The 25,492-nt window shown below is 43.3% G+C and overlaps 1 protein-coding gene across 1 annotated transcript in view; it reads left to right on the top strand.

Moving 5' to 3' along the window:
• Positions 1-16,005, top strand: part of LOC128344011 (C-type lectin domain family 17, member A-like) — a 41,481-nt gene extending 25,476 nt beyond the window's left edge. The window contains exons 7-9 of the mRNA XM_053293449.1: positions 11,033-11,208; positions 12,435-12,541; positions 15,822-16,005. Coding sequence (XP_053149424.1) covers positions 11,033-11,208; positions 12,435-12,541; positions 15,822-16,005 — 467 coding nt within the window. The remainder of the gene's footprint in view (positions 1-11,032; positions 11,209-12,434; positions 12,542-15,821) is intronic.
• The last annotated feature ends 9,487 nt before the right edge of the window (positions 16,006-25,492 follow it).

The raw sequence follows: 25,492 nt of genomic DNA, 5'->3' as shown, positions 1-25,492 counted from the left end.
GATTTATAAAAATCTTGAAGTCTCTGCAAGGCCTAACTGCACCCGCCCCCCTGCTTAATAACTGGAACAATAGGACTTGCTCATTCACTCCAGACCACTCTAGAGAGTATGCTTTCCTTTTCCAAGCAGTCCAATTCAGCCTCCACCTTTGATTGAACAATCAGAGTCTGGTTTTGTGGAATTTGGGCTGTGCATGCTCAGCTAGAGTCAGCTTTGCTTTTATAGATTGTAGAGTTCCTATGCTTTCTTTAAATACTCCAGAGTTTAATATATTTTCCAACTTTTCCTGCGCTTGTGTAGCGGGGTTGTGTGGCAGTGATTGTTAAAGCTTTATAGATTTCCAGGCCAGAGGTAGTCCCCGCAGTCATTCACGTCCCACAAGAGTGGGCCAATAACTTTCTCAATAACATAGAAATTCAGGAAATATTTGTTGTTGCTATGCTCCATATCAACTCATATTACTTCTAATGTGACTATCTTCTGACCTGTGTATGACTTCAGCAATAAGGGTGTTGGGCTCATTTTTATACTTGTGAAAGTTTTGTTATACTCTGCTTGTGAAATAACAGTCTTAGCAGCCCGTTTCAAGCTCCATCTTGAGTGCTTTTCCAGTTATCCTTGGTGTCAACCAAATGGCTGAGTCTTCCTTTTTAATACTAGCACTTAGCACTTACATTTATATACCGCTTTATAGCCGGAGCTCTCTAAGCGGTTTACAATGATTTAGCATATTGCCCCCAACATTCTGGGTACTCATTTTACCGACCTCGGAAGGATGGAAGGCTGAGTCAACCTTGAGCCCCTGGTCAGGATCGAACTTGTAACCTTCTGGTTACAGGGCGGCAGTTTTTACCACTGTGCCACGAGGGGCTCTATTATTATTTATTTATTAGTAACAACAACAACAACAACACCTTGGGCATCAATAAAATTACAACCTATAAACTACAGAAGGCCACACTACTCGGGACAGCACAAATACTACAACGATATCTTTAATTTTTCTTTAGTTATCCTACACCTGTGGTAAGGGCCCAATAATTAAAGTACTAAATCCAGTCAATAACATCTGGTAGACTTTGTGTAAATATACTACTACTACTACTACTAACTTTATATTTAGCCTCCGCATAACAAATTGTTCTCTGTGAGGCTTACAGCACAACATTAAAACATTAGATAAAAACACACAACAGATTAAATCATAACACACCAAAAAGGTGGTGGTGGTGAGAAAATATAATACAAAACAATTTGAAAGACTTTAAAAAATCAGTTAAAATTAGATGAAAATTTAAAATCTAAAAGGCCTGAGTGAACAAAAAGGACGTCAACTGGCATCTAAAAGAACAAAGTGATGAAACAAGGCAAACCTCACTGGGCAGACTATTCCATAAATTGGGTGCAACCACCAAAGAGGCCCTCTCCCTAGTAGCCACCCACCTCACCTCATTTGGCAGGGGCACTCAGAGGAGAGCCTCTGTAGAAGATCCTAAGGTCCAGGTTGGGACATATGGGGCAAAGTGCTCTCTTTCAAGTAACCTGGTCCCAAGCCATTTAGGGCTTTAAAGGTTAACACTAGCACTTTGAATTGGGCCCAGAAATGGTCTGGAAGCGAGTCCAGCTGATGAAGCACTGGCATAATATACTCAAAACATCCAGTCCCAGTTAATAATATTGCAGCCCTATTTTGTACCACATGCAGTTTCCGGACCATTTACTAATATTAAGAACATAAGAACAGCCCTGCTGGATCAGGCCCAAGGCCCATCTTGTCCAGCATCCTGTTTCACACAGTGGCCCACCAGATGCTGCTGGAAGCCACAGGCAGGTGAGGGCGTGCCCTCTCTCCTGCTGTTACTCCCCGGCAACTGGTACCTAGAGGCACTCTGCCCCCAAGGCTGGAGGTGGCCTACAGCCCTCCGACTAGTAGCCGTCAATAGACCTCTCCTCCATGAAGTTATCCAAACCCCTCTTAAAGCCATCCAGGTGTTGGCTGTCACCACATCTCGTGGCAGAGAATTCCACAAGCTGATTATGCATTGTGTGAAAAAGTACTTCCGTTTGTTGGTCCTAGATTTCCCGGCAATCAATTTCATGGGATGAACCCTGGTTCTAGTGTTATGGGAGAGGGAGAAGAATTTCTCTCTATCCACTTTCTCCACCCCATGCATGATTTTATAGACCTCTATAAGGTCTCCCCACAGTCATCTTTTTTCTAAACTAAATAGCCCCAGGTGTTGTAGCCTAGCCTCATAAGAAAGGTGCTCTAGGCCCCTGATCATCTTGGTTGCCCTCTTCTGTACCTTCTCCAGTTCAACAATGTCCTTTTTTAGATGTGGTGACCAGAATAGTATGCAGTACTCCAGGAGTGGCCGCACCATCGTTTTGTATAAGGGCATTATAATATTAGCAGTTTTATTTCCAATCCCCTTCCTAGTGATCCCTAGCATGGAATTGGCCTTTTTTACAGCTGTCACACATTGAGTTGACACTTTCAACGAGCTGTCCACCACAACCCCAAGATCCCTCTCCTGGTCAGTCACTGACAGCTCAGATCCCATCAGCATGTACTTGAAGTTGGGGTTCTTCATCCCAATGTGCATCACTTTACACTTGCCAACACTGAACCGCATTTGCACTTTGTCGCCCACTCACCCAGTTTGGACAGATCCTTTTGGAGCTCTTCACAATCAGTTATGGATTTCCCTACCCAAAAGAGTTTGGTATCATCTGCAAATTTGGCCACCTTGCTGCTTACCCCTACTTCTAGATCATTTATGAATAAATTAAAAAGCACTGGTCCCAGTACAGATCCCTGGGGGACCCCACTTCTTACTTCCCTCCATTGTGAAAACTCTCCATTTATACCTACCCTCTATTTCCTGTCTTTCAACCAGTTAGCAATCCACACATGTACTTGTGCCATTATCCCATGACCGCTAGGTTTTCTCAGGAGTCATTGATGAGGAACTTTGTCAAAAGCTTTTTGGAAGACCAGGTATACGATGTCAACTGGATGACCTTGATCCACACACTTGTTGACACTCTCAAAGAACTCCAAAAGGTTGGTCAGGCAAGATTTACCTTTGCGGAACCCATGCTGGTTCACTCCCAGCAGGGCCTGTTCTTCTATGTGCTTTACAATTTTATCCTTGAGGATGCTTTCCATCAATTTGCCTGGAATGGATGTTAAGCTAACCAGCCTGTAATTTCCCGGATCACTCCTGGATCCCTTCTTGAAAATCAGTGTTACATTTGCTACTCTCCAGTCCTCTAGTACAGAACCTGACTGCAGGGATAAGTTATATATTTTAGCAAGGAGGTTGGCTATTTCACGTTTGAGTTCTTTGAGGACTCTTGGATGGATGCCATCCGGCCCTGGTGATTTGTTAGTTTTCAGTTTTTCCAAACAGTTTAGAACATCATCTTTCATCACTTCTATCTGACTCAGTTCTTTAGTCTTCATCCCCAAAAAGCCTGGTTCAGGAACAGGTATATGCCCAGTATCCTCTGCCGTGAAGAGGATCATGCAAAGAACTCATTTAGCTTCTCTGCAACCTCCATATCCTCCTTAATAATCCCTTTCATTCCTTCATTGTCTAATGGTCCAACTGCCTCCCTGGCAGGTTTCCTGCATCTGATGTATTTAAAGAAGTTTTTGTTATTCCCCTTGATGCTTTTAGCTAAATGTTCCTCAAACTCTCTTTTTGCCTCCCTTATTGTTGCCTTGCATTTCTTTTGCCAGAGTTTGTGTTCCTTTCTGTTCTCTTCATTTGGACAGGCCTTCCCATTTCGGAAGGAAGTCTTCTTCCTTTTTATGGCTTCCTTGACAGTACCCGTTAGCCATGCTGGCATCTTCCTGGACTTAGTGGTACCTTTCCTCTTTTGGGGTATACAGTCTAACTGGGCTTCTAGTACTGTGGTTTTGAGTACTAGTACTAGAGTACCATGCACTTTGGAGCGAAGTGACTCTCCTGATTTTCCCTTACAGCTTCTTTTTCACCATACTCCTCATTTTAGAGAAGTTTCCTATTCTGAAATTCAAAATGTCTGTGTTAGACTTCCTTGGTGATTCTCTCCCCACATGTATGCTGAATTTGATGGCACTATGGTCACTGTTCCCTAAAGGGTCGATGACACTGACATCCCGCACCAGATCCTGGGTGCCACTCAGAATTAAGTCCAAGGTTGCCTTCTCTCTGGTCGGTTCCAAGACCAACTGTTCTAGGGCACAGTAATTTAGCGTATCTAGAAATTTGACCTCTTTGTCATGACCTCTGTGAATTTACCCAGTCTATGCGTGGGTAATTGAAGTCACCCATGATTACAGCCCTGCCTCTCCTTGACGTCTCCCTGATTTCCTGCTGCAACTCCCACTCACTGTCAGCGTTTTGATCCGGGGGGTGATAGCACGTCCCCAGTAGCATGTTCCCTTTCAGGCCTTGTATTGTCACCCACAGGGTTTCTGTGGAGGACTCCAGTCCACCCAGGTTTTCTAGCTTGTTAGATTCTATGCCTTCTTTAACATACAGTGCTACTCCACCTCCAAGGCACCCCTCACTGTCCTTTCTATAGAGTTTATATCCAGGGATAACAGTGTCCCACTGGTTCTTACTGTTCCACCATGTTTCTGTTATTCCCACGATATCTATTTCTTTGTTAGCCACCAAGCACTCCAGCTCACCCATCTTGGCTCCGAGGCTTCTGGCATTGGCATATAAGCACCTGTACGCTGAATCTCTCACCTGATGTACACTATCTTTCTTTTGACTCTTTGACCAGCTGGCACAGTCTCCCGTCTGCTCTTTATGCGGTACTGCTCTGTCCCCTTCTGTTTTATCTGAATCCTTTGCACCCTCGCACTTTAAAGGATGGTTTTTGCTAAACGGGATACTGCCCAGTTCCCATCAGCTGTTACCCAGGCGTCATTTTAAAAGCTGCTCTGCAAACTTTTTGATTTTAAGCACCAGCAGTCTGGTTCCATCTTGGTTCAAGTGCAGCCCGTCCCTTTTGTACAGGCCTTGCTTACTCCAAAATGTATCCCAGTGCCTAACAAATCTAAACCCCTCCTCCCGGCACCAACATCTCATCCACGCATTGAAACCCCTCAGCTCTGCCTGTCTCACTGTACCTGTGCGTGGAACAGGTAGCATTTCTGAGAATGCTACCTTGTGGGTCCTGGACTTCTGTATGCTAACTATCAGCCTAAATTTGGCTTCCAGGACCTCCTGACTACATTTCCCCACATCGTTGGTGCCGACATGCACCACGACAGCTGTCTCCTCCCCAGCACTGCCTAAGAGCCTATCTAGACGCTGCGTGATATCTGCAACCTTTGCACCAGGCAGGCAAGTCACCGTGCGGTCAACCCGCGGGTCACAAACCCATCTCTCTATACCTCTAATGATCGAATCACCCACTACAAGGAGGCCCCCACACCCCAGAGGAATATCCCCTGTGTGAGAGGATATGGGCTCATCATCCATGGAAGGGGTCCCTTCTAAAGGAGCATTTCCCTCTTCCTCAGACTGATGTCCTCCTTGCCTGAGACGCTCATTCTCCCTGACAGCAGAGGAGCTATCAGCCCTGGAGTGGGATGTCTCTTTCATGTCCCTGAAGGTCTCGTCCACATGCCTCTCTGTCTCTCTGAGCTTCTCCAGATCTACCAATTTGGTCTCAAGGGAACGAACTTGCTCCCTGAGAGCCAGGAGCTCCTTGCACCGAGTACACGACCATGACTTCTGCCCATGGGGCAAATAGTCATACATGTGGCACTCTGTGCAATACACTGGGAAGTGCCCCCTCCCCTGCTGGCCTTCTATCTTCATACCGTTTTTGTTGGCTGTTTACAGTATTTAGAGATAGCTTATTAGAAGGATAGGTCTCAGCTGTAATGGTCAGGTATTTACTGTCCAAGCAGCCTTCCCCAAGAATATGGGGAAGGGATTTGTACTTACGTTCTCTTCTCCACCAGTCTCCTTGTGATCACTGGGGCTTGTTCCAGGCTCCCACACACACTTCCCACTAAACTCCTGCAAAACTCCTATGTCCTGTTTGCTATCCCTGTTCGCTATGCTCTCGGCCCTACACCTCTTATGTAGAGAGTAGTCTTCCAACTGACACAGGATGAGTCAAAGGAATGTGGGGCCTCCCACATCCCTAGCTGACTCCACCCCCTCCAGGCAGGGACAATCAACAAACACTGGAGTTAGCTAACCCTTGCAATTTCTAACGCTTGCAGGGACAAACACCAGCGTTAGCTAACCCTTGCAAATTCTAACCCTTGCAGGGACAAACATCGGAGTTACCTAACCCTTGCAAATTCTAACCCTTGCAGGGACAAACAACAAACACTGGAGTTATCTAACCCTTTCAAATTCTAACCCTTGCAATTACAAACCCACACACAGAGACTAGGACTTATCCCTTAAAGAGAAACCAGCCCCTCCTATTATACTAGACTATTATACAGTCCCAGATTTGCTTTATCACCCACAGTCTGAATCACTACTATTAATGTTCAGGACATGGACCTTGACGTTTTTCTTTCTATGCAATGCTGTGAACATTTCTGGATTCCTGTTAGTGCCACAAACTCTTTGGATGTGCCCCTTTTTATTGCATTTTAAAAATTTATTTATTTATTTATTTATTTTATTGCATATCTGGCAATATGCACCTTATGCTATGAATCTACATTCCACAGGAGAATGGGATCCTTTTCAACACCAATAACAGGGACTGAGTCTCTAACAGGTTGTTCTTTGCTTTGTGAAGCAGCCATTTTGTGCATTTCTGTTTGTTCTCTCGCTCTTCCTTACAGCTCCACTGCCTCTCTAGCTGCTGTCTCCACGGCTAATCCAATTTCTACAGCCCGTCTGAAGCAAAGGTTATCGTCAGTTGAGAGTCTCTTCTGTTTACTCTCACTGTGGATTTTCCATGTACAAATTTGTCTCTGTGCATCATTAAGCCCTTCCTTAAAGTCACAGTATTCTTGCTGCTTTTTAAATTTTGCTGCAAATGAGGTAACAGTTTCACCTTCAAGCTGGTTCCTGTTGTGAAATCTGAACCTTCTGCTGAAATCAGGGGTTTTGGTGATAAATGTCACTGCACAATTTGCACTATTTATTTAAAATACTTGGTTGCAGGCTTCTCTGGAGCGATCAAATGGTGCACAAGACTGTCAGTGTTTCCTCCCATAATACTCAGCAATGCTGCCACATGTTTTCCTGCAGGAAATGTATTCACTTCAAGATATGGCTCTTGTTGGGGTTTGTTATTATTTAGCAAAGCACTAAAGAAGCTACCACTCCAGTTACAGAGTGCAGAGTTTAGTTGTTGCAGCTATTTAAGTAACACGCATGGAGATCACTGTAGAGTCTAAACTAAATTGATTTATATTGGTGAAGTACATTTGGGATAGGAAAGACTTATCTTATCTATGAGCTACATAATGAATAGGTAGGGAGAGAGAGAGATTTTCCACCTTCTCTCTAGGAGGAAAGGAAGAGGACTGACTCACTACGGGAAGTACCTGAGGAGTCAAGGCAGGGGTCATAGAATAGAGGCAAGCATGGACAAGTAAGGAGACCCTCACTAACTAGCTCTGCTCCCAGTGCCCCTAGTGGTAAGATAGTTGGTGCAAAAGGTTGATGCACTGGAACTCCATCTCCAACAGCTCCAGCCTTTCTATGTAAGTAGGGCAGTCTTCCACAAGACTAACAAAGGCCTCTCTGTTTATCCAATATACCCTGCCATTTCTATGAACATAGTAAACTTAACTCCAGTGAAATCATTCTTAACTTTTTCTAGTAATGGCCTATATGAGAATTAACAATCCAAGCCTGAAATAACTGTAATTTTCATCATTACTCTCTGATTTTTTTTAATAAGCTCTACTAGCATAAGCAATAACTCTCCCTCCTCCAGGTTGTTGTTGACCAAGTATAGCTCCCAACCTTTGAAAACTAGCATCAAAGGAAGGTTATAGTCAGGGAATGCTAATATTGGAACTTTGCCAATTCCCCTTGAACTCCTCAAACACCTTTTTGCAAGTCTCCATCCAGGTTATTGAACAGTTTTTCTTCAGTTTATGCTCTTCTAGGAGCACGTGAAATGGCCTTGCAATGACAGTAAAATTTCTGATGAATTTGCAGAAATATCCTATCAGCTCTAGAAATTGCTGAACCTCTTGCACAGTTGTGGGTGACTTCCAGTTCACAATGGCTTCAATCTGTTCAGTGTCTGCTCATCTCTTCTGCTGATACCCAATGATCCAGATAGGTTATGCACTTAAAAAACAAAATAAAAATAAGATGACATTTGGAGGGTTTCACTTTCAAGCCCAATTCTCCCCATTGGGGTAAGTCTTTCCAAAAGGTTCAGGTGTTCCTCAAAAGTCCATGAAAAGATAACCTCATCCAAATGTAACAGTACTAAAGTGCTCTGAATGTAAACATCTCTCTATCAACATCTGGAAGATGGCTGGTGCATTAGTCATTCCAAAGGGCATGCGATTGAACTAATAGAGTCCCATAGGTATACTGAAAACACTCTTTCACTTGTCCTCCTCAACCATCTCTATTTGCCAGTAGCCCCTGGCCAGATCCAAAGTGGAGAACCATGCAGAAGCATTCATAGCTTTGAACACTTCTTCCACCTGTGGTAGAGGATATTTATTTATTTGGTTTTTTGTTTATTTATTTATTTAAAACATTTATACCCTGTTCCTCCAGTACATTACTACTCGGGGCGGCTCACAACATTTATAAAACAGTTACAATATAAAATCAGACTAATAAAATTCACCAAATTAAACAAGTTAAAAATCCAAGCTAAAACCACAATCAAAATTAGCTTTTAAAATTCTAAATTAAAATCTTAAAGCTAAAAACTAAGAATTATAAAAACTAAATGTGGGACCTTTATTTACTCTAAGTCCTTTTAGCACTGCACCACCAACAACAAGGTAGCCCCAGGAAATGGACACAGACACCAGCTGGTTTTACTCAATCAAGGATCCATGTTTATTATAGCCAATTAAACAGCAAGCTAGCTTCTAACTCATACATACACACATACACACACACATACTCACCTAGCCCCACTCCAAAGGTGATCAGTCTTTGAAAGGGGTGTTAGAAGAAGCGTAGAGGCCTCGCTTGGGATGTTAGTGCTTCTCAGGGGTCTTCTGGTTTCCTGCCTGACTTATAAAGGGAAGTTTCCAGTCCGGTTCCAGTTGGTACATTTGCAGTCCACTTTCATCTCTGTGATTACAAGACGTACTCATCCTGTCTCCTTCAGCTCTTTCTTCCTTTACAACGTCACTGGCAGTCCTCCCTGGTTCTCACCGATTCTTCGGGCCTTGGTGTCTTTCCAAACATTGTCTGTGTTAGAGAGGGAGTGGGGCTAGGGGCCCTCTTCATGTTGCTCACTCATGTGTTCCTCCATACATACCGTTCGTAAGTACTACTTAAGCATTCCAATTTGTCAAGATCACATGGCTTATTGGGTTACAGAAGTGAGCTAGTACAATTGATACATTGCTCCTTATCTCTAGATTATTAAGGGCTTGCAGTTCAGCCAGTTATTTCTATGTTAAACATTAATACATTGTTTATTGTTAATATATATTCCTGCATCTTTATAACTTGCAAGTTAGCCAAGTACATTATATATCACTACTATTACAAAGCTAGCATAATTCTACATAAAGACTAAAGAACCTACCAGATATATACAACAGGTGAAACATTAAAAAGCCTCTTTTAAAAGATGTGTCTTTAAAAATTTAAAATGACCACCAAATTTGGGTGGTCATGTGGATTCCCTCCTGTGAGGAAATCCCCTCACCAGATTTCCCTTTATAGGCATAGCCCCTCAAACTGTCAAACTAGATTGAACCAGGCTGAACCGGTCCGCAATGGACTGGGCTCAGTTCAGTTCAATCGTGGACCAGCCCACCTCTCTTGGAGGACAGTTTGGTTCGTGATTGAACTGTCAGACCGGCCTGTTTTGTTTTGGACCAGTTTGATGTTGAATGGTTCATGTACATCCCTAACTCCCATAACCAAACATTGTCCAATTAATTGCCTGTATAAGCTGCTGTGTCCTTGGAGTCTGCCGACAGCTTAGGCCTCAGTTTCCAGGATTTGGCATTTAAACTATATACAAATCACTCCCAATATGTCCTACCCCTCTATTTAAAGATCAAAAGTGGGCCTGCCATCTATACTCTGCTGCAAAGAAGGCCTTCTCTTCCTCTTAAAGGCATGATATGGTTGCCCACCCCTAGTCTCCTCTTTTTGCTGCTGCAACTCCAATTTTAAATCCTGAGTTAGTTTTTCTGGCTAATTCCCTCTTTTTAATAAACGGCCATAAACACTTTCCTTGCTAGAAAAAGTAATCTTACTTTCATTTTGGGGAGACTTTTTAGAAGACGATTAAGGATGCATCGTGCCAAAGGTACACTCTCAAGCTCATTCAATTCCTCCAGGCTCTCCTTTGCAGTCTTATCATAAAGCTGTAGAGACATGTGCTTAAATTTTGCAAAGGTTTCCTGAGGCCTATGATACCAGCTGAGCCACAACTCCTGTCTGAGGACTGGGTTCTTCACGCCATGAATTAACTGGTCCTTTAGTAATTGATCCCTGTTTCCAAGGGCATCTTGAGCATTAACTTTCCCCAGTAATTCTTCCATCCTAAATATATATAACTATGAAGAGTCTCATCTGCTTTTTAAAAGCATGCAAAAAAAGCACTAATGGTGGTAAAGTCAAAAGCATCCTTCAGCTGTTTGGGGATAGTGATAAAGAAGGGGTGGCAACACAGAGAAATCTCTAAGTACACCAGTGTTATCACCTATTTTCCATCTCTAGTGGGTAGACATTGCCAAAAATCACTATGAGCATTGCCAAAAATCACTACTTCGTCCCCTGAGGTGGTACCAATGGCTAAAATGTATGGATCTGGCTCATGTTTAAAAGGACGGTAAAGCAGTAACAGTCTCCCATACCTATTTGCTTTGCAGCATCCACCTGCAGCAGCAAAAACATCACATTCTTCCATTCCTGTCCCACCAGCTGGAAGAGCCAAGGGGGGAACTGCTATTACTTCTCAACAGAGAGGAAGGACAGGAACAATGCTTGGTTGGACTGCATTAGCGAGAGGGCTCATTTGGTTAGCATTTGTTCTGATGACGAGCAGGTGAGTTCCTTTGCCAAGGAACAGATGGCAGGTCCATCTCAGGAGGTCTACACATAGCTATGCATGTTCACTTTGTGAGCATTATATTCTGTCTTTTGACCAAAGGTATATTTTAATTAGAATTCAAATAGCTAGGCAAGATTCAGTCCTCCAGAAATAAAGAAATGCAATAAATAAAACACATATTGTTGGTGGAATCTTAGTTTTATTTCTTATTGCAGACAGCGTTGTAATGTTGATGTGGTGCACAGCCATTACTGTTCACTATCTGCATATGAGAGTTCCTCTGTGGTGATATTACCCTTCCATCTCCTTATTCTAGTTCTTCAACTTGTCCATCCTTCACTGTAGAGTCTTGCTGATCCTTGCAGATCTCAGTGAATCCAGATTCTCATAGACTGAGAATTCTTTTGCTTAGGCATTCAGGTCCCTGTGCTGGCATAGAGCAAGAAAAGAGATAGATAAAACTTGGTGGCTTCCCTTGAATTGATCAGGCTGAGGGTATGACCACTTCTGGGAGTCTTAGAGCAAGCAGTGTGGCATGGGATTGTGTTTTATAGCTGCTTCCCTCATGCACACAAAGAAATCTTATGTAGATTTAAGTAAAAGTTTATTCAGCAACTACTCCATGTTCTCCTCCTGCTTTTCCCTTTCTGACCCCTGCTTTTCCCTTTCTGACCCCTGCTTTTCCCTTTCTGACCCCTCCCCAACAGTCTCTATAGGATCCCCACTGGGACAAATGTGCAAAGAATTAAATACAAAATATGACTAGATAAAATACAACTGATTGGCTCTCTACGATCACCAGATTACCAGTAGGGCTCTTGTTTCTCCAGCGAATGCCCTAGCTTTAACAGACCCTGCTGGTGATACAGGGGGCTGAGAATTAGTCCTGATCAACAGGAAGCCTGGTTTAAGCACAGTAAAAATTTGCTCCTATACCTTGAAAATGGCTATCGGAGTGAGGCTAATGAAGGTTTGAGGAGGAATTGCTGGAAGCATGAGGAGCTCCGAGCACTCCCCTTTGATCATCATTATCCCAGAATGATGGCTGTCATAAACTCCATTTACGATATTTTGCCTTTAGTTTTCAAAACTAAATGTTTGTCCAATCTTGTAGTTAGCTGGAAGAGAGTATTGTTTCCTTCAGACTTCCATCAAGTGCATCTAAATCAGTAAATTCTTCCCTTCTTTATGTTAATGTTAACTTCTTCCTTTCATTCCAGGGTTTTCTGAAAAATAGCATCAGTGATACATACTGGCTGGGTATGACCGACAGTGAGGTAGAAGGAAAGTGGATGTGGCAAGATATGGATCTACATGTATCTACGAGGTGAGTCACATCTGTTTATTTTTTAATGACAAAATCAAAGACTGGCTTCACACATAACAGTGACAAGTCAATATGGAAGAGCCACTAGTTCCCACCTGGGGTGCAGTACTTCCACTACTCCATTTGGCAATCACTTCTTGTGGTAGCCTTGTCACTGTGGAATTTTTGATTGCATGAGATGGGGCAGGGGAGTAGCTATCATTGGGCGGAGGGGTTCAAAGAACCCAGGCCCCCCAGCTTCTGAGGCGCCCCCAGCTCCACCACTCCCTACTTTCTCCATTATCTCCCTTACTGTAAAGGGCCGCCAGGGAGAGGAGTGAATATGGGGCTGTTCTCCCATAGCTATACTCTTGGGGTGGGGAGTGGGATTTACTGTGCATTAGTATCTCACCCCTCACACAAGAGTTTGTGGGGAGGTTAACAGTGTGTGTATGTGTGTGTGATCTCACTTATTGCATTCTGGGTTTCCACCACCAACCCTCTCACTGAGCTCAGCAGCTGGGCTGAGCTCAGTTGACGCCACTTAACTCAGCAGCTCAGCTTCATTGACTCCTCTACCCACCACCTATTCCACTGAGCCCAGCAGCTGGGTTGCTGCTGAGCATGAGGTCAAGGAACCCATGCACCCAAAAAGCTATCCCCCAGTGCCTTCCCTTCCCTTTTGTGCACAAATGGGAAGTCAAGGGACAGAGCGTGGAAGAACAAATGGGGAGAAGGCACTCAGCTCTGTTCCTCTCCCTTTCCATGACAAATGCATGGAGTAGGGAGGAGGCAGCTCGGGATGGAGGAAGGAATCGTGGGGAACACATGCTGGGCTGGAATGTTCAGGTCCAGCCCCGTGTGTGCCTCTCTCCACACCTCCACATCTTCCTGCTGTGTCCAAACAAGGTTATTGGTGGAGGCATGAGGGGCAAGGAGGCAGTCAAGAGATTTGAGGTACGTCCGCCATGTGTCCAGTGCTAGCAACACTGATTAAATTAGAGCCTATTATTTTATTATATCATGTTATCTGTTGCCATAGATTCAAACACTTGAGTATATCCCATTATCATGTGCTGGTTATTTGTTCATAATTCCCTTCTGTTTTCAGACACTTCAGGATCATTATTTTTGACTTTTACCTGTTTCCTGCTTTGATGATTCCTACCTCCCTTATACTAAGATCATCATCTAATGCAACAAGTGGGGACCTGCAACAAAATGTGCCTCCACAGCCGGGGTGTAGCAACTGTTGAGCAAGGGGGACAACTGTCCCTAAGCCCCAAAGATCTGGGGCACCCCTTGCCCCCTCCCACACCCAGCAGGCAAGCAAAGTGCTCGCCGGCTAGGAGCGCGAGGCATGCCCCTGTCCTCTCCAGCAAGCACTTCACACTGGCTGGGGAGGGACCGACACTTCTCTCTCCTGGATGTTGGCCCCTCCCCTGCATCTGATGTCAGATGCAAGGGAGAGAACAGGGTTGTCACAGCCCCGGCAGAGTCTCATTTCCTCATTTCCCCTGTCAGCTCTATCCAGGAATTGGAGCTCACTTTCAGCGATTCCACCAGCCACTGACAGGGGAAATGAAACGATGCCAGTGCTGTGACAGCCCCATTATCTGCACTGGCCCCTCCCCCTTGTATATGACATCATATGCAGGGAGCATGTCTTGGGGCATGCACACACTTTGCATGCACAAAATAACACCCATAGGGTGGGGGAGCCGCTGGTCAGACTTTGTCCCCTGGTCCCTGCAAAGCTTCCTATGCCCCTGCTCCACAGCATGAGACAGGAGTTCCTGTTCAGTGCTCCAGCCAGCTTACAGCAGAAGCCTTGTGTTTCAGGGCTTGCAGGGGTGGATGGGGGAGGTTTCAGGTGGGCAGAGAGAACTGAAATGATCGTGGGAGAACCTCCCACGATCATTTCAGGCAGAGAGAACAACAACAAAAAATTCGTCACCATCCCCTGAAATCTCCCCGCACTGTGCTGTATAGCACTAAATGACTGGTTCCTAGCCCCAAAGCTGGACATTTTATTGATATATACTGGGGAAGGGGAAGAGGGATAAGATTTCCATACAGTGAGAAAGGGAAAAGGTGTCGTTTTTCCTGTAACCCAACCATATAATGCAGGGAGAGGAGTTTTTTAATCTTATAGTGAACATGTTCCCAAGCTTAATCTTGCTCCTAAGATCCTGTATCCTAAGATCCTGTATCCTAAGATACTATAGGGGCTCAAGCAGGCAAATTCCCTCCCACATTTCACCTTTTTCCCCAACAGACACCTTCATCATCCCGTAGGGCCTTGTTGAACTGTTTTTATTTTGCTTTTATTTGCAAATTAATGTATTCCTGAATATTGGGGTGGAATAAGTATGTAGAAACCAGAACCTTATTTTGGGGTGGTTCTATTCCCTTACAAATTGATAGGCATGAGATAACTCAAGTCTGGTATTATGAGAAGGGATTTAAAGGAGAAAGAGGATTGAACATCCTGCTCTAAAACAATTCCAGCTTCTTCCTTCCTTCTAGTGGTTGTCTATGTTCTATTGAATCTATTATACATTTTGAAGAGTTTGTGTGAAAGAAAGTTATACTTCCCAATGACCTACAGACACTAATTTTTGCATGAACAATCTTGCCACTGAAATTAGATAAATGCACTACTTGTTACACCAGAATATGCTTGGGAAAAGGTTCTAATTTTTTGCAATTTTTAGAAGAAATTAACGTAATAATAATAATATTTCAACTGTTATTGCTCTCAGCATATTTTTAACATTCAATCAGATTAATAATTCCAAAATGACACCATACCTAAGAAAAGCAGAAGATCTTTCTCAGATTCAAATTGACTGTGATTTAAATTTACCATATATGGTCATCATGCAACAAAATGAATAATGTTTGAAGTTGAAATCCTATACATTTAAAATTGTTCTTTTACTTCCCTTTTGCAAGCATATTAATAAAAAATTCTATTACATATATTTATTTTCTTGAACTTTCCTATAAGTATAATCTATGCAAAATGACTTTGCCCGGTCAGTGACAGGCCTTGCCTACTTGTAATTCAAAGGGCAAGTTCCATTTCTATTTTAGTCCCTCCTTCTCTAATCTTTCAGTAACATGTTTCCTTGAAGGCTCAGTTCCCCATTCCCCAGTTCAGTTATCTAAAATTAAGCGATTGACCGGTATAGTACTGACATGCAAAGGTGAAAAGCCATTCCTCATAGTAAAGGTTCTTAATGAGTTCAATATGTTGGTATAAATATCCCTTACATGTTATCCATTTCCCCCCTAGTTATTGGGATTTTACGAAAGGCGAGCCAAAGGAAGGTAAAGAGAAGAACTGTGGTATCATGAACCCCGGTGGGACATGGGCTTCTGCACAGTGTACCCTTCAATATAGATGGATTTGTAAAAAGAAGCTGATTTGCCCAGATGCCAGTGTTCAATCTAAGCCTTTTCATCAGTGCACAGAATAAGTTTTGTTCTGGGTAGCAGTTTCAAGGCAGTGTGTGTTCACCACGTGCATTCAGAGTAGGACCTTCCTGATTCAACCTGAGTGGGATCTAAAATTAACTGAGTGGACATCAAAAAAATGTGTGAGTAAGCACACACACCTTAGAGGGAACGCCGCTAGGCACCTCTTGAACCTGTGACAGGATTGTAAGAAAGCTATTTTACTTCTCACCTCCTGCCAAATCTTGGATTATATTGCAGCTTCCTAACATCTAGATTTAAGATGATTCGTTTTTGAATAGTCCTTATGGACCTGAATGTTTTCATGTGATTTTGTGGGATATAGTCCCAAACCAGCCACCAGAGATCCTATAGGCTGACTTTTGGAGTAAGTGAATGCTCTCTCCTGTGCAAACTCAGAGAATACCCACACACAACTGCCCACATTCCCAGGAGTCTGACACTGTCATCCCTGCCAAACATGTTGATGGATAAGAGACCAGCCCCACTGAGTGTTCATTGCTAACTGGCCCAATATGAGCTTTTAGAAGTGGCGACTCTCCTATATTTAGCAGGGAGTCAGCAATTATCCCTATTCAGTCCTGCAGACCATCCTCCCAGTAGCTTTTGCTAGTGTTCCCTATCCTCGTGTTTCTTTTAGATTGAGCTGCTTAGGAACAGGAAGTCATTGTCTCATGCCTTTACTATGTAAACCACTTTGGAAACTTTCTGTTGAAAAGTGGCATATACATATTTGTAATAATTAATAATAATACAAGATTGCAGAGATCAGGCATGCTGCTTAAGCAACTTGAGCTCCCCAAGTAAGCACCAAGGTAACCCACCACAGCAACATGTCCAAAGTGCTCCTCTTGTTTTAAGAGTGCGAGTTGCTTAGATTTAGATGCTCTTTTGGGCCCAGTTCATAGATTCCCTGATGGCATGGAAACCACTTCTTTATGCCTATGTCCTACACCACTCTAGTCATCCTTTCATGCCACTCAGAGGTGCACCTAGGTAATTTTGGAGACTGGATGTAAGGGCCTCTGGAGTGCGCCCCCCCCCCGGCGCAAATTAAGCATCATCATGCTCGGCCGGGCAACCACACCACATGGAACAAACTAAAGAGGATTTGGGGGCCCCCAGGGGCTGTGGAGGCCCTGGACTTCGGCCCCAAAGTCCAGGGGTAATTATTATTATTATTATTATTATTATTATTATTACATTTATATCCCGCTCTTCCTCCAAGGAGCCCAGAACGGTGTACTACATACTTGAGTTTCTCTTTCACAACAACTCTGTGAAGTAGGTTAGGCTGAGAGAGAAGTGACTTGCCCAGAGTCACCCAGCTAGTTTTATGGCTGAATGGAGATTTGAACTCGGGTCTCCCCGGTCCTAGTCCGGCACTCTAACCACTGCACCATGCTGGCCTCCTTTCAGGAGGAAATAATGCAGGCCTCATGTCCGTCTCCACTCTATCAAATTTTGCACTATAGAAACTTATGTGAACTGCACTCCCCCACACCAATGTAATTTCCTTATTTGATGTGTTATTAGAGAAGTCTTGGATGTAGCCATGAGAAAGTAGCACCTTCATGCTTGGGTATATGTAATTATTTTTATGATGTTTTGCAGTGGAGAAGAGGAAGTTCTCCTTGTCTTTCTCTAACTCTTGTCAGCATTTTCTAGATGTTTTCAGGGGGCCATTTCAGAGTTTAATGGAAGAGGGCAATTTTCAGGTGTCCAGGGGCCATTTAAGTTCATGAATATGTTGAAGCTTTTAAAGAAAAGGGTCTTAGTCTCTTGAGATAATATTTATTGTGATAACCTGTATGTTTACCTATAGGTTTCCCTCTACATTAATTTCCCATGCTGGACACATGAAGCATGTATCGTATGCAGACTCCATACTATTTTTTAAAAAAAATTCACATATATAAAATAGCAAACTTAGAACATGCCAGAAATTATTGCTATATTGATATCAGAGCCCTGGTATCTCCCATAGGGCTTTTTCTCTTTTGTTCAGCTTAGGGGTCTGGCTATATTTCATCTTTTGAAAGACAGAATTTTTGAATGCTGGTTTTCCATCCCATTGGTATAGCTCCATGGGTGCTAAAAGACATATATCACTCAAGGTGGGGAAAAGGGGTGGAGGAAAGGCTATATATTACGGTTTTTCAGTCCTACCGCACTGCTAACCCTGGGTTATGAAAACGCCAGACTCAAAATAAGGGAAAGAATTTAAGATATGGAGCGGCAAATTGATCAGGGCTCCATTCAGGTTGGTGTCTTTTGGGGCAATCAAATTCTAAGCTTTACCCCCACCAACTATTTAAACCAGCTAACAGTCCCAAAGTACCGCAGAGCCCTGACATTGGCCCAGTGCAATGCCTTGTACATAGCTGTGATGGAAGGGAGATATCAAAGAATTCCATATGGAGAGCGTATTTGCCCCTGTGGTTCTGGTGAGATTGAAACGACAGCTCATGTACTCTTGTACTGTCACTATTATCGTGATATTCTGCATAAGCTCATCTCTTCAGATATTAGCTCATATCCAGGCGGTACTGATTCCTTTTACCTTGGCAGGTCAGGTCTACCTCTTGGCAGATCAGAATGACTCTAGAGCCTATAATGTTGTGGCTAGGTTTTGCCTTATAGCTAGCAAAATTTGTTTCGAGCGCATTAAGAACTAAATATTCTATGAGATTTAACACCGCTCTGTATTAATTACATAATTTTGCTGCCTTGCTACCTTTATACTCAGTGCCATTCTGTTATTAGTGTTGACAAACTTTTATATATAGTTTTATGTTCATAGTTTTAACTTCTAGCTTCTTCTACTTATTATACTAAGTAATTGTATAGAGACTTTTTATTCTTTTGTAGGAGTAGATTGTTTGAACCAGTTTTGCCTATTTTGCTGTTGTGCCGGTCAAAGACCGAAATAAAGACTATGAGATCATGTTTGCTGACTTCCCCACCCACCGCCTTCCCTTTCACTGTTTATGGATATGTTTCCATGCTAGAAAAGGCAGCAGAAGACTTATAAGGAAGCCGACAAGGGAAAGAAAGCTGTGCTAGGTGCTGTGTGTTCCTTATAATGTCTGATGCTACTGCCAGACAACTAGATGTTCTTTTTAAGGGAATTTAGAGGGTGATGCAAACACAAGCAATAATTAACGCTTTGAGAAAGTCATGCGGAGTTAAGTGTAGGCCCTCAACTCGTCTCTGCATAGGTTGCAGCATATTCACATGGTTTATGCCACTGCTGGTATTTGTGGGGGAGAACAAATAAAATTTACTTTAAAAAACCACACCAGATTGGTGTGTGTCTTTAAAAAAAAAAAAAAACCAAACCAACCAAACCACAATTTATTCCTGTCTGCATAACTCCTAGTGTGAAATCTGCAGATTACTTTGATTTGCCTTATAACACCTTGTAGTCAGTCTGCTCATTTTTACTTTGCGTATTTGTGTGTGTTTTTGAAATTATTTCCGTTTTCATGATACAATTAAATACTTCACTAATTACAGTTTTGTACTGATGATTTTTCTTTCATTTTACAATCAATTAAAAATATTGTAATCATCTAGGGCTTGTGTTTCAGAATATTTGTATTGCCTTCTATGATGAAAGCTCAAGCCAATATTAATCATGTACCATGTGATTTTATCCATGATTACTCAGAAGTCAGTCACACTAGCTGACATCTTGACTATTTAAGCACATGTGTAAAGAGGGACAACGGAGTCATGACTGGGGCCCATGAACAAATCTCTCAGTCCTCCGCCTGCCCTCTGGAACAGCTGTGAAAGAGAGGAAACATGTTGCTGAGTATCAGCAACGAGTTTCTTCTCTTCTGGAGCACAGGCAGAACGATGGGGACATTTTACCCACATGCACAGAGGGACTGGGTGAATTGAGTGCAGGCTTCAGTCACTTCCCCACAGTCCCCCACCCCCAACCTTTATTTGTGTGCTTCATTAGTCAGGATGTCAGCCATTGTGCTCAGTGAGATTTCTTTCAGAGTAAACCTATTTAGGATTGCACTCCATTTCATTAAGATGCTACAACCCCTTTGACTTACCACTGTGACAGAATGACATGGCTGTTCAAAGACCTCCCCAGAACACATTATAATAGGAACTGGAACACATCTCATATAACTTATGTAAACCTCTCCACACCCCACCCCTTTTGGGCTATTGTTTTGTTGGACTAGAAAATCCATGAGAGAGTTTCACTAGAATACCTCAAAGGTCCTTTACAAATCCCAGCTCTAAAACTCTATCACCAAAAAAGAGGTAGAAAGACAGAATCAGCATGTTCCCAATCAGGGACAGGCCTTGACACAGAGAGTTAAAGATGAGGTATGTGGAACAAATGTTCACAGTGCTGATGAATACCCATGTCTCAGGAACATGCACAAGAAGAGGACTTTTAGGTCAGACATTTAGTCCCACTTTCTTCCAGTAGTGGCCAGCCAGATGGCTCCTAGAAACCCTTCCCTTGCTGCTGTTGCCTCCTAACTACCAGCATTTAATGGCTTACTGCCTCTGAACTGGAACCATTTACCCATCCTAATTAATAGCCTAAGCTGGTGGCCATTGTATCATGAGCTGGAGACTGGACTGATTAATTGTACTGGGAAATGTCTCCACATCCTTGCTTCTTCATATTTCACTGCTCCCCCTTGGGCCTTTTGCTCCATGGGCAAGAGAGACTAAGGGCTAAACCACAGGTGTGCAAGAATGCCAACTAGAGCCTCCTCTTTTTCTCCAAAAATAGCTGCAGAGATCAAATATGGGGCTACAGCGCACAGGGAGGGGGAAGTTAAATCTTTCTCCTAACACCCTTTCCTGCTCAAAATAGCCCCTTACAGCAGCTCTTTCCCCTCAAGTAACCATTTTGGGAGCATATAACTCTTTTGGGGAAAATTTCTAACAGGAAAATGTCACAAGAGGAAAGAGTTAACATCTTCATCTGGTGGGCCACTGTGTGAAACAGGATGCTGGACTGGATGGGCCTTGGGTCTGATCCAGCAGGGCTGTTCTTATGTTGTTCTCCTCATTTTGGGGCCCCACATCCCTATGAGGCCTTAAGCCATGCTAAGGGAATACTATCTGTATCCTTCCATTTACACCCCTAAAAAATGGGCAATTATTAATAAAATAAGGTTGCAATTTCTGCCCCAGCAAGCATAATGACTAGTTTTTTGGTGTAGGGATGGCAGATGTACTAGTGTCATGGGAACCTATTGGACAGTATCTGTTACATCACTGTGGGCATCTCACATCCCTTTCTTTTTCCCCCCAATCTTTGGATCCTGTGTATTCATCCTGTTCAGCACTTGGTAAAGAGGTGGTCAAGAGGTGGCAGTTAAAGACAAAGCCAGGAAAATTAATCCTGCCATCTAGGCCTGAGCTCTGGCCCCATCCAGCCCCTGAGCCCAACAATGGATCACTCTGTGCACTGACGACTGATGCTGGTGTTGCCAGTGGCACTGGTGCTGCTGGTGGAGGAGAAAGAATGTTTCAGGGCTTTGGGGTTAACATCCATCTACCTTTCTCCTGAGCAGACTTCTAGAGATACTACCACTATAACTGTTCTGACTGAGTTTCTAGTTCTCAATTCATTTCATGTTTAGAGTGTCATTTTGATTTCCTTTGACCTTTTTAATTACCTGAACCATTAATTTGTTTCAGATTGTGAGCCCTGTGGACAGAAATATTATTATTTAGAGAGAGAAAACCCTGTAAGGTGCTGCTGTGAACCCATATGGGATAGAGTGAGGTATACAAATCAAACAAGTTGATATGGCTAGTAACAAAACAGCTCTGAGAGGAGGAGGCGTGTTACTTCCATGAGAACAAACCTTGGACCAGAATGATCCTATGTTTCCAGCAGACACGTTGCACAGACAAATTAGCTGTGAACAATGTTTAGACATTGGAGAGATCTGGTCACACTGGCTATAAAAAACGCATCAAACCAAACACAGTGAAGCTGCACAACAGCCAGAAAATGTAGTAATGCTGCCATCTAGCAGTTGGTTTTTTCCTCTCCAAAAAGCAAAGGTTTTCAAACCAGGCATTGCTTTCAACTATTTTGTATCACACATAGGACCAAGTTAGGGCACAATGTGAGAGTTTTGTGATTGCGGGGAAATGTATTTTTCTTATTGAAAAAGCAGCTATATAGATAGGCCACTTTGAATTGGGGCTGTGATGTGGGAGGACTGACTCTTCTTTCCTGTGCCATAACTTCAATCCAAATCATTCCCCAAACCACTTATCACAGTGGGTAACACTTATGGGCACAAACACTGTGCCCTATGTTTTCTCTTGCATAACTAATAGTAACAGGTGTGGGGCAGGGTGGATCAGAGAACTGGCATGGGGACAAAAGGTTAAACTCCCACCATGCAATGCCTCTGATCCACATTGTTTCCCCCAGCTGGATTGTTTCATTACTGGTTTTGGTGTGTCCCCACCCCACCACACACCACCACCACACACCACCACCTCAACTGGATCTCTGTGTCCTCACTGACATTTGGATGCCTGGTCAAAAATTTGGCAGAGCTTGGAGGTGGAGGGAAAACCTGGTTCAGGACTTGTCCAGTTTATTTTGTTTTCATTATAAAGTATGAGAGATGATGGGCCAAAGCTGGCTGTAAGCACTGGGTAATGGGAAGCACTGGAAGGTAGGTCAGAGCCTAAAGTTGGGACCGAGAGAGACTAGAAGAGAATCAGGAATGAGGGAACAGATGAGAAACTGGAGATGGAAGCAAGACGGGAGTAAGTGCCAAAACAAAGGGTCAAAGCCAACCAGACAAACCAGAAACCAAGATCAGGACGGAGGCAAGGCCTGAATGGACAGACTCAAATATTGGGCCAAAAGCCACAAGGTGAGTTTCAACAGAGACAAATATTTAGCCTGGAGAAGAGAAGACTCATAACCATCTTCAAATATCTAAATGGCTGCCACATAGAAGAAGAAGAAGCAGACCTGCTCTATGTTGCTCCTGATGACTAGACTAAACCCTGAAATTACAAGGAAGCAATTTGAAATTACAAGGAACCAGATTCAGGCTAGATATTGGGAAGAACTTCCTAACTGTAAGAGCTGTTCAACAGTGGAACTCATGCGTTAGTTAGCTCCCCCTCTCTAAAGGGTTTAAACGAAGGCGGAATGTCAGTCTTCCAGGGATGCTATCACAGTTTCCTCCACCAGAAGAGATTGGACTAGAAAACCTCTAAGGGACCTTCCAACTCTAAAATTATATGAGTCAGAACTGAGTCAAGCAAAGGTGAAAGTCAAGCAGACAAATAAGAACCAGGAGTGGAAGACAAGCCAGAACCAAGAAGCCCTTGAAACTGAGGCAAAGCCTAAGCCTGGAAAGAAGCCTTTATATCCTTCCTGAACTGTAAGGATCCAATGAACAGCTTAGTTGGGCAGGATCAGTCCAGGGTAGGGGTGTGCACAAAACTGGTTTTCCCGGCTCAGTTCGAATCCAAACCGGATTCAAACCAGGCTGGAACATTTCAATTTTGTCCTCCTCTGGACTGGGCCCGTTCTGTTCAAATTCAAACTGGTTCAGGCCCAGAGCGGAGCCCTACTAGCAAAGGGGAATCAGGAGAGGATTCCCATTTACTAGCAGAGGGGCCAGGGGGAGCGGGAATACTTCTAAGAGTATTCAGAAAGAACTCACAAGTCTGCAACCTGGCAACCATATCATTTTACTTTCAGTTTTATTTATTTACTTTCAGTTTTATTTATTTTATTTTATTTTATTTTATTTTATTTTACTTTCAGTTTTATTTAATTTTCTTAAGCGATGTAGGCCACTTTTGCCCCCAAAGTCCCCAAAGCAGCTATTAACAATTATAAAATATAATGAAAATTTTAAAACTGCAATAACATAATACAACTGAACAGCATTAGATAAAAAGACAGAAATCAGTCAGCATCAGAATTCTCAAATCTGGTCAGGGGAGACAATCTGCATATTTCAAAGGTTTGTTGAAGCAATACAGTCTTCATGTTTCCAAAACGTTGACAGGGAAGGGGCTAGATGGGTTTCCTAAGAGAGGAGTTCCAGAATCTGAGGCCACAGCCAAGAAGGCCTTGTCCTCCATACTCACAAGCTGCACTTCAGATGGTGGTGGTGGAACACTGAGCAGAACCTCCCATGATCATTTCAGTGGGCTGGCAGGATCATGTGGGATCAGGTGATCTGTTAGACACCCCAAACCATTTAGGCCTTTCAGGGTAATGGCCAGCACTTTGACAAACATAAAATAAATGAAGTAGTCTCAAAGGGGGTGCTCCAATGGGAGTCCTAAGCTTCTAGGGAGTAAACAAACGTCTATATCCAATGAATGGAATGAACTGTTTCACATGTAGCTTATACTCCTGTGGTATGGCGTAGTGCAAGAAGAAAGGATATTCACAGCAACAGATCTGTTTAGAAGCAGATGAAATACTGAATTTGTAGTGAAATTACTACATGGGAACACAAGGAAGCTGTTCACACACGTGTGCAAAACCAGGCTAAGGGAGCCCAGCCCAGTTTTTCATGCACATGTGACCCACCAGGATCATGTCTGATCCCAGTGGCACCATGGCAGCAAACCTGCTTGTGGAGCCTCCCCTCAAAACAGGGTTAGGAGAGCGAGCGCTCTCCTAACCCGTTTTGCCAATCGTGTGTCAGCCGCGGCTGCTTGCAGCCATGGCTGGCAGCCCTGGAGGGGAGGGGGGTCCCAATAATGCACCATGCACTCACGGTGCGTCCCTGCACGCTGACCCTTGGAGCTACTGGCAGAAGCCGGTGCTCGTCTAGGCGAGCAATCCACCTGCCCAAGGAAGGACTGCTCGATAGCAGGGAAGGTAGGTTTAACCAGCCTTCCCTGCAGCCTGCCCTCTAGCGCTTCTCACTGGTTGTGAGAAGAGGCTCAAGGAGTGCGATTAATCACAATTAATGCCACTGACGAAGACTGTATCAGTCGAAATGTGTTTGGCTCAGGACATTGGATTCTTAAAATACCTCCTTGCGCTGCGCCACGCCACAGGAGTACAAGCTACATGAGGAACAGTCCATTCCATTCAATGGATGTAGAAGTTTGTTTACTCCCTAGAAGCTTGGGACTCCCATTGGAGCACCCTCTTTGGGACTTCTTCATATATTTTGTTTACAGATCTTTCTATATATATTTGTGATGGCCTTTATCTTTATCCTGGAGAGTATATTTTAATTATCTTTTAATTGTCTGCCTAGATTTATACAGATTTTATTCAGATTTCTTTTATGACCAGATGATACCTATCTTTCATATAATGAGAATGCAGCCTGTGGTTCTAGATAGTTAATATACTTATATTTTGGATTAAAACAAATATAGATGAAGATATAAAATATATGTGTGTGGGGTTTTTTTTTGGGGGGGGCTCTTTTTGTTATACTTTCTCTGCAACCTTATAAGGTTTTCTATAACTGCCGA

This window comes from Hemicordylus capensis, chromosome 2, assembly GCF_027244095.1.
Source record: "Hemicordylus capensis ecotype Gifberg chromosome 2, rHemCap1.1.pri, whole genome shotgun sequence".
Lineage (NCBI taxonomy): Eukaryota > Metazoa > Chordata > Lepidosauria > Squamata > Cordylidae > Hemicordylus > Hemicordylus capensis.
Note: the sequence above shows the minus strand (reverse complement) of the source record. Positions and strands in the feature narration are given on the sequence as shown.